We start from the raw sequence: 16,544 nt of genomic DNA, 5'->3' as shown, positions 1-16,544 counted from the left end.
ATTTAATGTATATTTTTACGGGTGCATAAACACAAATACACGTACAGTGACAACCATACGTGCAAATCTACGAGGTAATTAGGCTGTGCATGTATTTTCAATGGTGTCATCAATAGTTATCATAAAATGTACTCCACTGTTAAGATGCATTTTTAACCACGGTATTAAACCCGAAGAATGGTTTAAGAAGTGAATGTTGAGCTCACCAAGCCCAACGGTGCATGCAAAACGTACGAAATCCACGCATCGGATTTTGAATGTGCGTTTTCTTGTTTCACCTGCGGTTTCTCAGGAAAACTTGGCACCCGTAAATCTGCGCGCTAATCCATTAGGTAGAATACATGGAGCCTTTCACTCACACGTTAAGTCTGTCCTGCTGAACACAAGTAAATGTTTCTAAGCAATTATCCACTAGGCTTTCTGCGTGAGTAACCTTGAGCATTAGGTTTCAATTAAAAACTCATCAGAGTTAACTTCGGCGTTTCCTTGAGTGAGATTGGCGGAGAAGAAACACAACACGTGAAGAACACACGGCACGCTCGGTGCCCAGGCTCGCCTCTTCCGCTTCAGAAACAGTTTATCTCAAGCCAGGGGACGTTGAATCCCATTTTCGTTTGCTTTCTTCTCCTCTCCGTTTCCACCCCCCATTCTCTAGAATCCAGACGCAATTCGACCAGAGCGTGGAAAGAGCAGGTTCCGAATGAGAGGAACAGCAGACAGGAAAATAGGATAGTTTGCACAGGAGTGCGTGGTTGGGCAGGAAAGTAGGAGTAGCCGCCCTCTCAGTAACAATCGTGGAGAGGAAGGGAGAGGGGATGGCTTCCTTCCGAGACAAGCTTCTTCTACACCTTTCCTCTTGAACCCTACTGCCTGCCCTCGCCCCTCATTCACCTCCCGCCTCGAAGAGGTATGGACGTTTCATCAGAACTATGCCGAGGGAACGAAGTCCCTACATTTCATTATAATCTCTCAAAGCGGCGACCTCGACCCATATAAGATTTTGTTTTGCCTTATTTAGATTCCCGAGGATCGAAAGAATCCCCCTGTGCCTGTCTGAAGGCCCGCATGGTGGCGAGTGCCTAGACTCTCAGCGTGAAGAGAAATATCGCCTCCGATTACATCACCTCGTTCGCTCCAGATGAAATCTCCCGAGTGCGAGCGTGACGTGTGAGGAGGTTTCACGGTCCAATAACTGCGACTCCAGGAAACATTGAGTAGAGTGCTGGCTGAGGATTACACCAAAAATGACGGTGCCGCCTTGAAGTTATGATTATTTCCTGATGAAAAAAATCCTTGCAGAAAATGTAGAAAAAATGCCTTACTAACATGACATAGAAAGGAAAGTCTTGTGCAAACATTACACCCGATGCTAAAAGGTGAGCATCAAGCTGTACTTTGTAATGCTCCAAAGTATAACATAAGTAGAGCTGTGTGTTTGTGTGTGTCAACGTATATATTTTGGTGTGTTTGTGTATGTATGTACAGTATACATTTACCTGTATGGGTATATATTTATATATGACCAAAGAACATCCATCAGGATTCCTTAAATACGTAAATGGAGAAGCATCTCATGCTTTTCACAGCCGATGCACTGCGAAGATTGTAAATAATCATATGATGAACAGGAATATAAATATACCAGTGTATGTATGTACATATGTGTGTATATACATACATATGTATGCGCATATATATACATACATATGTATGTGTGTATATATATTTATATTGATGTCTATTATATAATTATTAACAATCTTCGCAGTGCATCAACAGTGAACAGCATGAGATGCTTCTCCATCTCTGTACATATGGAATCCTAATGAACGTTCTTTGGTCTGATTTGTATTCAACTCAGTCAAGCTGTGTTCAAGGTTGCGTTATCATTTTATACTAAGCACCGATACTACGTCAAAATTCCAAGTGTAATACGCGTATTTGAGAGAGGCCGTCTAAGGATTATCACTGGTAGCTTAAAATTATCATCAATAATCATGTTATTGGATGCATGCACAGAAAGATAAATGCATTAAAGAAAATATTCGATATTTTTCATCGTGCACCGAATATTTAGATGTCGGGAGATGGGGTTGGGGTCTACTGGGTTATTCTTCAGGCATTTCCTCATGCTATAGAAGTTTTCAAATAAAGATGCAAATTATTGAGACTTTCCGCCTTATACTTACTATCTTATACTAACGCGTGTGCTATGGCTGGCGAAGGGAGAATTTTGTTGCCCTCATTTATTAACTCTAATCGCTACACAAAATCGCAAAAAATAGATGAAGAGTCTAAAATGTTCTTTCTAAGCTGGTATTCGGATTTGAGCTATCTCAAACAAAGGAGAACAAAGAAATTATTTTGTTAATTGCCGTAGCAATAAAAAAACGTTTGGGGGAAAATAATCGGCGCTTGTGCAGTAATGTAACAGAAAGATGAGGAGCTGAGAATCCATGCGACTTAAGTTGAGAAATGAGGATGGCATCGAGGAGGTATAAGACCTTGGGAGTAAGCAGAAACGTCCTCTGATATCGAAGAATATGGAAATCACAAGAAGGAATTCAGAAAGGGGAGGGTGGGGGATGAATAAATCAGAAGAGGAGGAGCGAGAAAGAAAGAATCGCACGTATAACAAAGGAATGACATGGCCGTTGCCCCTTGTTATACTTTCGTCGGAGGAAAAGAAAATGGAAAGTGAAAATGTAAGGAGATACGCATGAGGGAACACATTTATTTTTAGGAAAATGAGAGGTGTAAATTTTTTGTGAGGGAGGTACGGTGAATTTTGATGAGAGAAACGAAAGAATTCGCTTCCCTGAATCGGGAATATTTCGGACCAGTTCTGGTTTCTCCTGATGGATTTTGCAATGTATGGTTGAGGCATGATGATTAAACCAGCATTTTCGTATTCTCTCAGGAAGAATGAAGAATGCGCGCACTCTGCAGACATCTCGTTACGGCGGAGAGGAGGGTCATTAAGAAAACTTTCATTCCTTAAGGTGAAATGAACTAAACTTTCAAGCGTTTAATCATAAAAGCATGTTTTAGTATGTTAATTTAACCTCTCGCGCAAAATGATGAGTCTGTTACACTGAGTTAGCACCGGTTCGCTCACTAAATTATATCCATCTCCTTGATTAATAACGCCGTCCAAAAATTTATTATTATGGTAGAAATAATATCCCACGCGCATAAATATCTCAAGGAAAACTACGATTTGGGATTAAAGTTGATAAATGAGTAAAATATTTTATTTCGTAATGAAAAAATTCAGTAATTAAAATCCTAGAAAATAATTCACTTTAGATGGACCTCGTAGTCAAGAAGTTGTTCGATTTAAATTCAATAATTAGTTTATTTTCCGGCAAATTCACCTTATCTTACATATCATGTAGGTATTAAAAATATATTTTTGAAAAATGAATACCAAAGAGTTCCCATTGTAGAGATTTTATAAATGAATGTGACACTTGGACTAATCTTTCGAAAGAAGAATGATTCGCGGAGGGAAGTTTAACATGGTATAAATAATTTCTCCGGTCACGATCAATATTTTCGAATCCGAGATACTAAAGTATCAGTTTCACAAATCAGTTTTCATAAATCAATTCGAGAGCGTTGTCAACCCGTTCAAAGACTGAATAACTTTCAGCTGAGTGTTTCAAACCAATAGCGAGCATAAATCGTTCCAAGCAATCTCGCGTAAACCGAAAAATCATTTCGGAAAGCTACACCGAAGCAGATTCACCGTAGAAATATGCAATGAGCTCCCGTTCACACCAGCTGTCCTCTCTACCTCGCATGCATAAATTAGATATCCACGCTCACGCGAATTCACATTTCCATCGTACCAGAAGGAGTTGTCTAGGTTTATAACTCACGTATTATCAGGGTCAAAAACCTCGTAGCCCCAGAGTGCATTCAGAAGGACACATTCCTAATTTGCTATTCTCGCCTCAATTAATTCTTTCTGGCATTGTAATGCACGTATTAAAACAGAGAAAAATGTTTAACAATAGAACTTTGAGGGATACTCTAGATGAAACATGATTTTTTATGGCCTCAAGCGGAGTTGTTTTCCAAGCGTAAAATCGTGGTTTCTCTTTGATAGTCTGATGTTGGTATTATGACTGCAGACAAAACGCAGTTGTACCATATTTAGTGTCAGAAGATTCGTTTTTGCGTTAGAAATATTACAATTAAATTTTGTGAGAAAAATTTTTACTGTGAATCGTAATGTAAAAATACTAACGTTAATGCCTGGCTTTGATTAATTACGAATATTTGTCAAAACCGTTATTAAACCTTGTGCAAAAATTCTCAGCGTCATTTTATTTCGCCACCATTATCTGCACTAGTTTTGAAAAAGCAACTCCAGTTATATGTACTCACTTTCATATACCTTAAGATGAGGAAATTTACTTTTGGATATTTAAAAAAATATCATAAGAGATGTTGAAAGCCATTAGTAAATAGTAACTTATTCAGAATTGACATTGAACTTTTTCGTCACTTTTCCACCATAAATTCCAGATTTAAACCCTGTAATTACACTGTAAATATGCAAAATATTGGATATAGTGTAGCACTGATGGTATTAAACATCAATTCTACGGTAAAAAAGAATTAAAAATCCTGCATCAAAAACCCGAAGGGTGTAGCTGCTACAATTTGAGGCAGTTCCTTTTTAAACAAAAAAGTACACTGTGAATAGCTACTCCAAGAAAGTTGGCGGCGTTGTTAACCAGTGAATTTCCTTTCTAATTAATCATAGTCAATTATTATTAAGAGAATAACGATCTGTTAAGAGTTCTGTTCCTAACCAAACTCATTGCTTTATTTTTCCAACAGGCGTGGTGCGAAAATGGATCACCTACAAATCCTCGATAGCCTGCTAAGGAAGGGATACGATCGACGGGCAACACCCACTAACCAATTCAGTAAGTTGAAAGTTTTTCTCTCTCTGGTCATAAATTTTATACCTAATCTTATATCTTGACATTGTGCCATGCTCATAAATTACGAATCAATTTCCAAGAATTTAAAATTTTCTATTTGAGAAATTTCTCTTTGAAAAAACAAAATTCTCTAACTGAATTCATTTCGTGTGTGTTATGTGACACACATTTCTTTTTTAATGCAATTTCATTCCACACTGTACCACCAAGAAGTACAGTCATACCCCGTGGTATCGTATCCTCCGTTTCAGAAATACGGTCGCAAAACGTGATCCCCGGCCTTTGCGTCATGTAGTACCCGACAATTTTTTAAACCCATAGCTCTCATTTCTCGCACTTATTTACATTTGCTCTAGTTGTTATTGAGGATTAAAGACATGCTATTTTCTAATTTTGTCTAATTTATGTGTCGCATTAGTATATTTGATCAATTTGTCCTACCGAAATATTATTGAAAATGTTATTTTCCGATCCTTGAGTATGAAGTGGTGACGAGAGTGAAACGGAAGCCACCAATTTTAAAATGGATTGCATATTAAGACGTTTGATTTTTAAAATTTATTTAAAATACAATTTATTTAATTTTTTAATATAAATTTTTCTTTCTGTTGAAACCATATCCCACAGTTTTAAATGTTTTTGATTTCCTTGGTTTTTCAATCTTCATTCATTTTAGCAGCAACTGCTGTTCTTTCAACTGAGACTGTGATGAGAAAATCTTGCTAAGATCTCAACCGGTAGATTTATGAAATAATATACAGAAGTGCGCATTTTATGTCCAGACAAGATAAAAATGCAAAATATTATACAGCCCGATGACGGTCTAACATTGAGCAAAATTTTTAAACTGTTACTGGTTTTCTTTTTCTCGCTAAAAATGCAGTTGAACCTTGCGAAACTAGTATCAAGTTACTTGTTTTTCAAACACTTAACTTTGCCATATGAAATGTCTCCACAAGTGACCTCAGTTGTCAATGAACTCTCCAGATAACTAATACAACAATGGAATATCACACAGAGAAAAACTTCTGCCTTACATAGATTCGTCTTTTTTAGGTTTTATATTGGATTAGTGACAGCCTTCGCAAAATATATTATTAGTCCATGTACAACTTTTATTACTGGACACACGGAGGTGGCAGATAAGCACTAGGAATCGATTGAAATTTAACGTGAAATCGCGGAAGAGGCTAATAAATTCGGCTAGTTGTGGATTTCAGGGCATACTCAGGGCAAAGAACCGTCGATAGTATACAATACGATCGGTTGAGGTATGATTTGGTTTTAAAACTATATGAAGTATTGGGGAAAAGAATGCTAAAAATATGAATGAATTCTTAAACTCTGAAATTCTGAAATCAAGGCGAATGATTTTTACGCTCTGAAATTGTTGCATTAAAATGCACATTAGCGGATGACTCCGTTAAAAGTTACTGTTGCGGCATCTCCCGCAGTTTCTTTGGAATGAATGAATTCCTTTAGAATAGTGTCAATTTTTGAAATCTTGCAGAGTTCCCACCTGTATCGTGTTTACGTATCTGTGCTCGTGTCCTTTTATCCGAGATACTGTATTACTTATATTTTGATTTTCTTTGACTGCTCAAGGATATATATAATGGGTGACAACTCCGCAGCGACAGATGAAACAAGCTTGACTAACACAGTTCAAACCCTTGAGGCTCTTTTGTGGTCAAAGGCAGAGAGAGAAAATGCCGGCCTGAAGAGGAGATCGTTTGGGGGAACATTTCACCTTCAAGTGACGAGAGAAGAATAGAGAGAGAAGAAAACGGAAGGAGGAATTGAGTAGAGGAGAGCAGTGAGAGGTCAGAAAAGAATGTGGTGGATGGTGTGAGGAGACAGAGAAACGAGAAGAACAGAGAGGGGGAGAGAGAGACGGATACTGGGGTACGGGTGAACTGAGAATTGGCAGTAGGGAAAGGGAGAAGAGGGAACGGGGAGGATTAGGAAAGTGGAGGGAGGAAGTGTGGCTGGGTAGAGGGATTTCAAAGAAATTGAGAGTAAGACTGTGACAGATGGTTTCTTTTTTGGCGGGAACCGAGAGAGCCAGCTTTGTCCAATAGTGGAGGGTGAATGAACGACAAACCTGGAGACAAATGATGGGCGAGATGCGGATGGAAACCTTATTAGCGCCTCCTTCACATTGGTTCTTCCGGACCCAAAAGAGAGAGAGAGAGAGGGAATGAGATCTATACGAGTCCATTAGTTAGATATTAGCCTCACGAGAGCTATGGATAGCTCGAAAAGATGTAAACCCTAAATGCACCGATATGCTAAGTGAAAGCTGTCTAATTGAGCATGTAAGATTTATGGAGTATTTCCAAATGCATTGAGATCGAAAATTTTCGCTGTAAACGTTAGCATGTGAAAAAATCCGGTTGTCGCCAGGGATTTTTTTCCTGTTAGAAGTAATGGTAGCATTTTATCAATGATAAGTATGATTTCATAAAAACCACTGTTTTCAACTCGGAGGTTGGTTAGATAGGTAAGGGTAGAGCTCTCCCAATGCTAAGTCCAACGGCGTGAAATTCACATATCAGGGTATGGGGGCTTTTTCTTTTCCCAGTGCAGCCTCTGGTGTTTTAGGAAGATATGGTGCCCAAAAAATCACACAAATTGGGTGGAGTTTGAAATGTCCAAAGTGTCCCCGGGAATGGAACACGAGCTCCCCAATGAGTAGTCCAGCGGTCTATCCACTAGCTTACAATCTTAATTTCATAAAAGGTCCTTTTAAGTTTAAAATGTTCCTTATATCTTATGTAATTTAGGATTATTCAAATGTTTTCTTTGTAATATCAATGCCTATATTCAGGATGTCACTTAACTGATATCTCTAAATGTAACACTTTATTACTTTCCTTCGTTTTCCTTTCAATAGCTGTAATATAAAAGAAAAATCTCTTCTTGGGATCCAACTGATGGAGACAGGCTCGTGGGAATAAATTGCTTGAATATGGTTTCTACTTTACCGAGGGCTAGGTCCCTTTAGCAAGTAAAAGTTTATCGTATCCAGCGTAAGGTTAAAATGAATGAAGGCAGCATGAAAAATGAAAAAGACAAGACCGTAACCTTGATACAGGACATGGTTTGAATAGTTGGGGAAGTTGAAGTATATTGAATAAGATGAGGAAGGGTGGAATATACGAGTATATACGAGCTCGTATATATTCGTGTATATATACACGCATACATATACTATGTCTGTTCAAAAAGTTCCCGAACTTTATTTATTACTAAAAAAATACTTAACTAACAAATTATTGGTCAGGGTCCCCTTCAAAGTAGTCTGTAGTCTCTCCCCCAACGCATACACTTACGCCAACGGTGTTACCACTTTTTTGAAACAGTCCTGGAATGCTTCTCCCGGAATTCTCATAAGCTCCTCCGTCGAATTTTTCTCGATCTATGGAATCCTGGCTATATGTGCCATATGACGCACTATCCCTATTCTTTACGACATGGTATGAATGCTTTCCCTACTATATTTTCCTCTTTAGTCCGCATCCATTTCGCCTTTGGGAAATAGCTTCCCAACGCCATCTTCTGGCTAAAGAATTGGGGCAAGTGGTTGCATAAACCCCCCGTAGAATTCATTGCAATTTAGGTTTCCTCGATAGCTCAATGGTTATAGCATCGGCCCAACAAGTAAGATATTCGATCCATGGATATCTAAAACATGCGCATTATTATTACATAATTTTTAGCAGATGCATTGTTTGTATAAAAATTTTGTCGGGAAATGCTTTGGAAAAATAGATTTATTACAGATATTGGTACAATGCCACAAAGCACATCCTTTGAGCATCGATACACTTTTGCCAGCCGCTTTTCCACGACTCCAAGGCTCCCTGGTAGGCGGTCCGGAAGATTCTTAAGGGTACGCGTACTAGCTTCTTTAACGGAACTTAGGGTCCCATGATGGGGTACTTTGAGGGAGGATTACACTTTTGCGGATAGGAAATGGTCTGCTGGTGCCAAGTCTGGATTTTAAGGAGTTTGGGGAATTTTTGCGATGCCGTTTTTCGTCATGTAATTGGATGTGACTGGGTACATTATTGTGATGCAATTTCCAATTTCCGGCTATGGCTGGCCTCATCCCGTTGACCCTTTTCTTCGGTCTATTTAACACTTCTAATTGAAAATCACCATTTACTATCTGCCCCTCCCCAGGTAAAAATTCGTAGTGGCGTCTAAGAAAACGATGAGCATGGCCTTCACTCTGGATTTGCTCATTTGAGCCTCTTTTCCCAACCTAATAACTGCCCAATTGCTTTACTTAAAATCATTCCCAACGTCTCCGTACCCAAATACCTCAGTCTAACTCAAAATTTGATGGCGTACCATCTTTCAATCGTTCGTTGTATTTTGCGCTTGCACCGAGTCACTCGGCAGAGTTCCGCTAAAACACGATCAAACCTAAACGAGCACTCGCAGGCGACTGGCGCTTGGAGCGTGTTAAAGATCATATCCCTTCACACCGAGTCTTTAAAGTGTGAGCGCGCTGCAACGTACAGTCATGGCATGAAAAAATTGTTCCCAATACTTTTTATACAAGCCTTGTGTGTGTGTTTGTGTGTATATATATATATATAATTTTTTTTCAGATACCCATTCCTCTTAGACAAGAAACCTTTCCCCAAATCATCCAGTGGAGATCTTAATCAACGTCCTTTATCCGTCTATTCCTTCCTTCCTTTTTTTCTCTCTGGATCTCCAGCAACAAAACCAAGTCCAGCGTACATTCCATATGCCCCTCTGCACATTCAACCGTCCTGTAAATCATTCTGATATTCTTAAAACCACCAGGATCCTTTCTAAATCCACTCCAATTTCCAAGAGCCCTCCGACTCTTGCATTCGTGCCGGATGCAAAACCTGCTCCATCCTCGTCACAAAATCTTCCGCAACGGCATCTTCTTAAATATCTTCCGTCTTTATTTAAAAAAAATGCAATTTGCCTGTTACCGTGTAAACTCTGGTCACTTTTTTATATTATTCAATACACCACGTCCTTTACTATGAGAATTAACAATCACAAAGGATTCTATAAGCCATTTTCCTCGTCTGCTTTCCTCCCAGCTCCCCAACATGCAGCTATCTACGATAAATCTTTTGATCATTTTTACAATGTAACTATCATTTTCTCCCTCCCATCTACAGCCACACCAATCCAATTAGGGACATTAACTAACTTGCATTTGGCCATTTAAATCCTTTCTAACTCCCAGACTAAACCTTTCCCATTAGTTAACTCCTTCCTCTCATGTACCCTCATTATGCATGCATCCGTAACGCACGCCCTTCTGTTTATCCGTACCCCTCCTCCAACGTCACCTCTTTTCCCAATCTTCACGTCAATACTCCGCATACTACGGCGAAAGTAGTATACACTTACATACATTCATATGTGTATAGCTATCCAATATAAGACTACCTTCTTCTATTTGAAGATGGTGGTTTTGTATCCTATAAAAACTTTGAAAGGTTGTGTGCATTACGAAGGTATTTTTAAATTGATTTCTCACGGAAAAAAAACAGAACGAAAAAAATGTTCAATTCACAAGGAATAAACGTGAAATTCATCAAAGAAATTCACATCTAAATGATTGGAAATCTCTTGGTAACTGAAAGCATTTTAGTGACTTTCTGTCACTGGCCGTTATTGTTTTGTTTGGAAAAAAATTGAGTATTGGAAATTATAAATCATATATATTATGCCTGAATTGAGAAAGTAATCATGGGTAACTTAAAAGCAAAAGATAAGATGATGATCAATAGAAACGAGAAAGGTTTTTTAAGTTAATTTGGGAGCTTTGTAAATTATATTTGATGCCATTTAAATGTATGCATCGCTTGTGGTTTTCTATCTCTCAGAAAAATAGCATTGATAGGTTTTTTTAAATGAACTATCGTCATTTTTTTCCTTGGCCGGTTTATTGAGTGTATTGAGCTGAAAACTGCGTCGGCATGCAAATGTTCTTTGTTTAATAGTCAACCTAATCCGCCTTAATTTCAGTAATAGTAAAAATGTTTTTATAAATTATAATTCATGTAAAAATACTAAATTCAGTGCCAAATTCTTCTTATCAACTTACTTAGACATATTATACTATATATCAAACGTACAGCAGGAAGGAAAAAGCCAACTTAACCCAGGGAGCCCATCAAGAGAAATGTTTTCTTTGAATTAATAATTTTTATCTTTTTCAACTTTGTATGAAACATTTAAATAATAGAGTCACCCTTAGTCTTTGGATCTCAAAACTCACGGTACAGTGTTGGCGTGAGCAGTTAAAGATATTATATACGAAGGAATCACTACTCCTGAAATCACATTTTAGGCTCCATTTTTATTCCTTATTTGTACTTTTGACTCATAATAAACTCACATGTATACATAATCTTGCTTTCAAATGCTATTTTTAACATTATTTTATCTAATCCTAACATCCTTTTAAATAACAATCAAAATATTTGGCCAATTTGGGCCTGTATAATGCGCATATAATTCTGGCAAATCTGCTTTTCTTTTTTGCCAAAATGCCTTTTAAATCAAAAATATGCGAAACAAATGTTTTTTCTCTACACCTTTGCCTAGTCATTTAATCTGTTGACGTACGTGGTCGTTCAAACAAGAAGTCCCTTGCAACTTAAATCTGAATTTTTATTATCTTTTTGTGCCTCTCAAGCATCTGATCATTCCTCCTACCATATGAACTGTTTCATTTGGTAACTTTTTTCACAGTTCTTATTTTCACTCTTCTTTCGTTGCAGACAACGCGACTACGGTCATCTGTGAACTGTACATAAGGAGCTTTGGTTCAATCAGCCCCGTGACAATGGTGAGTTACGATCCGTCATGGAGGATATTAAATTTTCAGTTTGATTTGTCTTCCTCTTAAGCTCATAAATTTATCAATGCGCTGCCAATATTGGTTCATTTTCTCCTTCTCTGCCTCAGGATTCCTCCTTTCTTTCATCTTCTGTTACTCTATACCAGTATTTACATATATGAGCTGTTTGATATATTAATCATGTACGATGTTTTTTTATTATTGTTACCCTTTAAACCCAATTTTCCTCTCGGAGGAAATTCATACCACATTAATATGAGTTATTGAATGGCACCTACCTAGTTAGACCTTCCAAGATACTGGTGATAAAGCCACATTTCTTTCACAAGTCAGCTCACATTATTACTAAACGGTAATTCAGACTTGACAATAAGAAATCCGCTGATTGATGCCAACTTTCAACCTACATTACATTGAATACTTTAATGAAAGACTATATTAATTACTGAATTACCGTGTCTACATTCACACTTGGAGAAGCTTACTGTAAATGATCGCATTTAAGTTAAGTTTAATGAATTAAAAACTGATTTTAGTTAAAAATTAAATACATTAAATTAATCTCAGTTAGTTTAATTAGAGAACAATAATAATTTTAATGTAAGTTTAACTAAAATTAGCATAAATATTTGTACTCTTTATTTTAATTTTATTTAAATACTTTATTACGAAAATTCAGATAAACGGATGTGTGCTTCTCTTGAAGAAAAAACTGAATCATGGGACTGAAAACCTGTTACATATCGTAAAAAGAGGTAGAAGATCTTTAAAATTGAAAGCTTCTGGTTTTCCTGCCCTCCATTTGCCTCCCAAAAAGTATTCCTATGAAGATCCCCTTCCTCAAAATATTAACTTTGGGCATGCTAAGTTGTGCGTTTAACACGAAGTGGTACGGAGTTATTTTATAAAATAAACTCGTTAGATACAAAATTTAACAGAAAAATAACCTAAAGAGGTAAATTAAGAGTCAATCGAGAAATCAACCTTATAATCCAACGTTAAACGCTTATTACGTTGATTTCCTAGCCTATCGTCATTATAATCAGACAATTTATTATCTTGTCCTAATATCGAGCCAGGATATAACTGTCTAGGTAGATTCTATAATAAGACTTGAAGATTAACATGGAAATGTTATGATTCACGTCATAGTTGAAACTTTGTTGCCCTTAGGTGAGAAATTTATGTTGTTCTGTTTAGGGTATCCAACGTTTTGTTGTTTTTCGCCTTATGGGTGGCAAATCCTGCGGCTCGTCAGCCCATAAGATCCCGATAAACCACTCTTGACGTGAACTCTGTTTTCCCAAAAGCCATAATCCCGGAGTTTACACATCGCTCACGCAAAAGTAGAACACAAACCCACAAAACTCTGGATTATAAGATGAGCGCGTTACCTACTGAGCTAAGCCGATCATTATAAATATATTCCGATGTATGTACAGCTTGTCAATAGGATGTTGAGAGTCAATGACCCTCTAAAAATATAGATCTTCGCTGACCATCTGATTGAATTCTCTCCTCCGACCCTTCCAATATATTTCTAACGCTAATAAATCTATTATTGACTCTCTACTCATTTCTACCACATTTTACTGCTCAACCCATCTCTTCACCGGATACTTTTATTTTTGCAACCTACCCATGCTAATATTTTTTTATAATTGCGGCAAAAAACAATTATTCTAATTTTTTGTGTTTCTTTCGGTAATTTCATCTTTCTTTCACTCTTCCAGTTTGAGAAAATTTACGGAATAGGTAAATCCAAATAAATTTTCTGTGCAAACTACTACACTATGTTTTATTATTCTTATTTTATAGCAAGGTCACTCGGTTAGAAGTATGACGAATCACACTATTCACATTGCATTTCGTTTAATCTTTCACTTACAATATCTCTTTTATCGATGTAAATAACGATTTAACCAAATCTTTGGCTCTTATACGTTAGAAACTCATTATCACTGTGCATTTTTCATGCCAAACTAGTCTGATTTATGCAAATTTGGGTAAATTCCTATAGCCAATAATAAGGCTTATTGGCTAAATATTATAGCATTTTTATCGGCTATAAGACTTTATCTCACTTTACATTTACAGCCAATGGCTCACATGATGAATGTGAGCTATTGACCGAATGATTGCTCTTATACATGAATTAACGAATCCTATCATCTGAAAGTGGAGGAATTTTTGTTAGAAGAGAATTCATCTAGAAAGGATTATAATTTCTTTTGAAAAAATAGATTATTTTTCAATTGGTGTTTGAATCCCATTAATTGTTATTTTGCATGTAACCTTTAAACTATGAGTACAATCCCCTTTAGTATTAAATATGTATTATATCACAATCATTTTCTAAAATTACTAACTCTGCAGCCTAAAAAATCGATGCAATAATAAATTAGTCATTGATTTTGTGCTATAATTTTGTTCACGAGGGAAAAATAAGTACAGGAATCGGAAGGAATGGAAACGGAACATTTGATCAACCTACATCAGCACGTACTAAATTGCCAAGTTGATGCTGAGCATATGAACTCTGGCTGAATCTAAATATACTTGGACACGTGGAAGGAAGTCTTCGCTCAGAAAAGTGAGGAGCTTGCTTCCAAGCTAAAGATCCATTTAACTTGAAGGACTGCGGGTGCTTCTGCCTTTTACTTAGAGTAAATGTGTACTTGTACCCGCATGGTTTACTCTCAGAAGTACCCTCATAGCTAAGTTAGTGTAACCATGGCTTTACAGGGTGTCACATTGGAGTTCAGCATGCTTCCATTTCGGCAAGGAATTGCTCCCGTTGTCTATTACTTTACTTCGTCAAAATACCTAAACTCCGGCGAACCTACAACAGTTTCTCTATCTCAGTGCCATATTTCCATTTCATTTCTTTCATGTCCACCTTTATTCTTCCTTGTGCTCTTTTCTTAAAGCACCATATCCCGTTTCTTCTCCATATCCTTCAGTGACTCATTTACTCTTCTTGCCCTTTCCTCTATCACTCATGTAATAACAATAAAGTCTGCTCCAATTATATGTGACTTTAATGTGTTGGTGCCATACAAAAACAATTTCTCTTGCCATAATCACCTGATATCCATTTCAGAAATTCTAGAAATTGAGATTTTGGAAAATATTTAGTTTTCAAAATCTCCTACGAACGTATTTTCTATTGTATTCCTCTATAAAGTTTAAGAATCTTTTCGTAGCACGCTATTTTAATACACGTACAATTTTATATATTCTTATATTGACCCCTTTTCTCATTCACTACCGTAAATAACGTAAAGCATTACGAAGTAATAAAGAATTAAAGCATAAGATGCTTGATTCTTCTTTTATTAGCTATAATTTGTAATGGTAATCATATTTCATTTTCATACTTCCTTTTAATATCCTACTTAATCGCTTTATAAAAAATACATGAATAATCCGGTATTTATGTTTATAACAGGATTATGAGGTTGACTTGTACCTGAGGCAGAAATGGCAAGATGAGAGGTTGAAACACGAAGAAATCACCGAAGCGTTGGATTTGAATGATCCAAACTTAGTGAAAGCCATCTGGAAACCAGAGGTTTATTTCCCCAATGCTAAGCACGCTGAGTTTCAATACGTAACTGTACCAAATGTCCTGGTGAGGATCAACCCAGACGGTGGAATTCTCTATATGCTAAGGTGAGCGAAAAGATCTTTATGCATATCTGCATTTTTTCATAGCGTATTTTTTATTTAGTATGAATGATTGAATAATATCCTCCGAGAACCAAAACCGTACCTTTCAATTTTTGAGGAGTTCTAAGTAAACATCAATGTTTTCGTATTCTTTTATAGCTATCAAATATACAGCTCAAGAAATTTTAAGTTAACTAAGAATTTTCCGTGTAAAAGAGTAAAATATACTTTCCTATTGGAAAAAAATTTAAACAATGAGCAAAGACTGTAAAGATCATTGTTATTGCCATAAGTTTTGGATCAAAAGCTTTATGTTGTGTCTGATGAAACACATTTTTGAGCTCCAGATATATTCCTAATATATTTTGATTGTTGTATTTTTTCAACGTATGGATTTACAAAAATAGATTTTTTTATTTTAAATGAACTTGAAAAAGTTTTTCGATAACCAAAAAACTGTTTGAAAGGAATTTGAATGAAATCAAACGGCATGGAACAATGCTTCTCATCATCTAAAGTCTAGAATGAAAATTTTGTTAGCCGTTGGAGAAATTATTTTTTGCGAGTTTCATCCATTTAATTTCTTCGTAAGATAAATATTATTCATTTAAATCGAATTTGAAACGTGTGTGTTTTCTCGGCGCTCAATGTACTGGAAAATGTAGCGATAAAACTAGGAACAATGTTTCTGGACCGAATGCGAGCTGTACCTCCTCGGACAAACATAAATGTCACCAGTCCATCACGTTTACATTCCAAGCGTACGGGAATAGGTGCGTGTTCTGAGCGTGACAGAACACGCACCTATTCCCGCATGTGGGTGCTTGAAGGATAGCGAAATAAGTGGGAGCCTGCGAGGACGTGGCTGGGTGGCGAAAGAGGGAGCCGACCGCTTGGGAGGTGTACCCTGACACCGCTGACCACCGCCCGAGAAAATTGGAGGCTTTCATTGGTCGTAAATCACAATTCAGTGATGGAGGATGAAATATAGCCCGTTAGGTGGGATGACTTCCCGGTGGGTGATATCTCAGGTAAAAGAC

At 37.0% G+C, this 16,544-nt stretch overlaps 1 protein-coding gene across 1 annotated transcript in view; it reads left to right on the top strand.

Moving 5' to 3' along the window:
• The window catches only part of LOC139690629 (glycine receptor subunit alpha-4-like), a 236,456-nt gene that overhangs the window by 208,020 nt on the left and 11,892 nt on the right, over window positions 1-16,544 (top strand). The window contains exons 2-4 of the mRNA XM_071588113.1: window positions 4,855-4,943; window positions 11,753-11,820; window positions 15,284-15,507. Coding sequence (XP_071444214.1) covers window positions 4,855-4,943; window positions 11,753-11,820; window positions 15,284-15,507 — 381 coding nt within the window. The remainder of the gene's footprint in view (window positions 1-4,854; window positions 4,944-11,752; window positions 11,821-15,283; window positions 15,508-16,544) is intronic.

Source organism: Hetaerina americana, unplaced genomic scaffold (genome assembly GCF_022747635.1).
Source record: "Hetaerina americana unplaced genomic scaffold, ioHetAmer1.1.p SCAF_3, whole genome shotgun sequence".
NCBI classification, from domain to species: Eukaryota; Metazoa; Arthropoda; class Insecta; order Odonata; family Calopterygidae; genus Hetaerina; species Hetaerina americana.
This window is presented reverse-complemented; position numbering and strand designations above follow the sequence as displayed.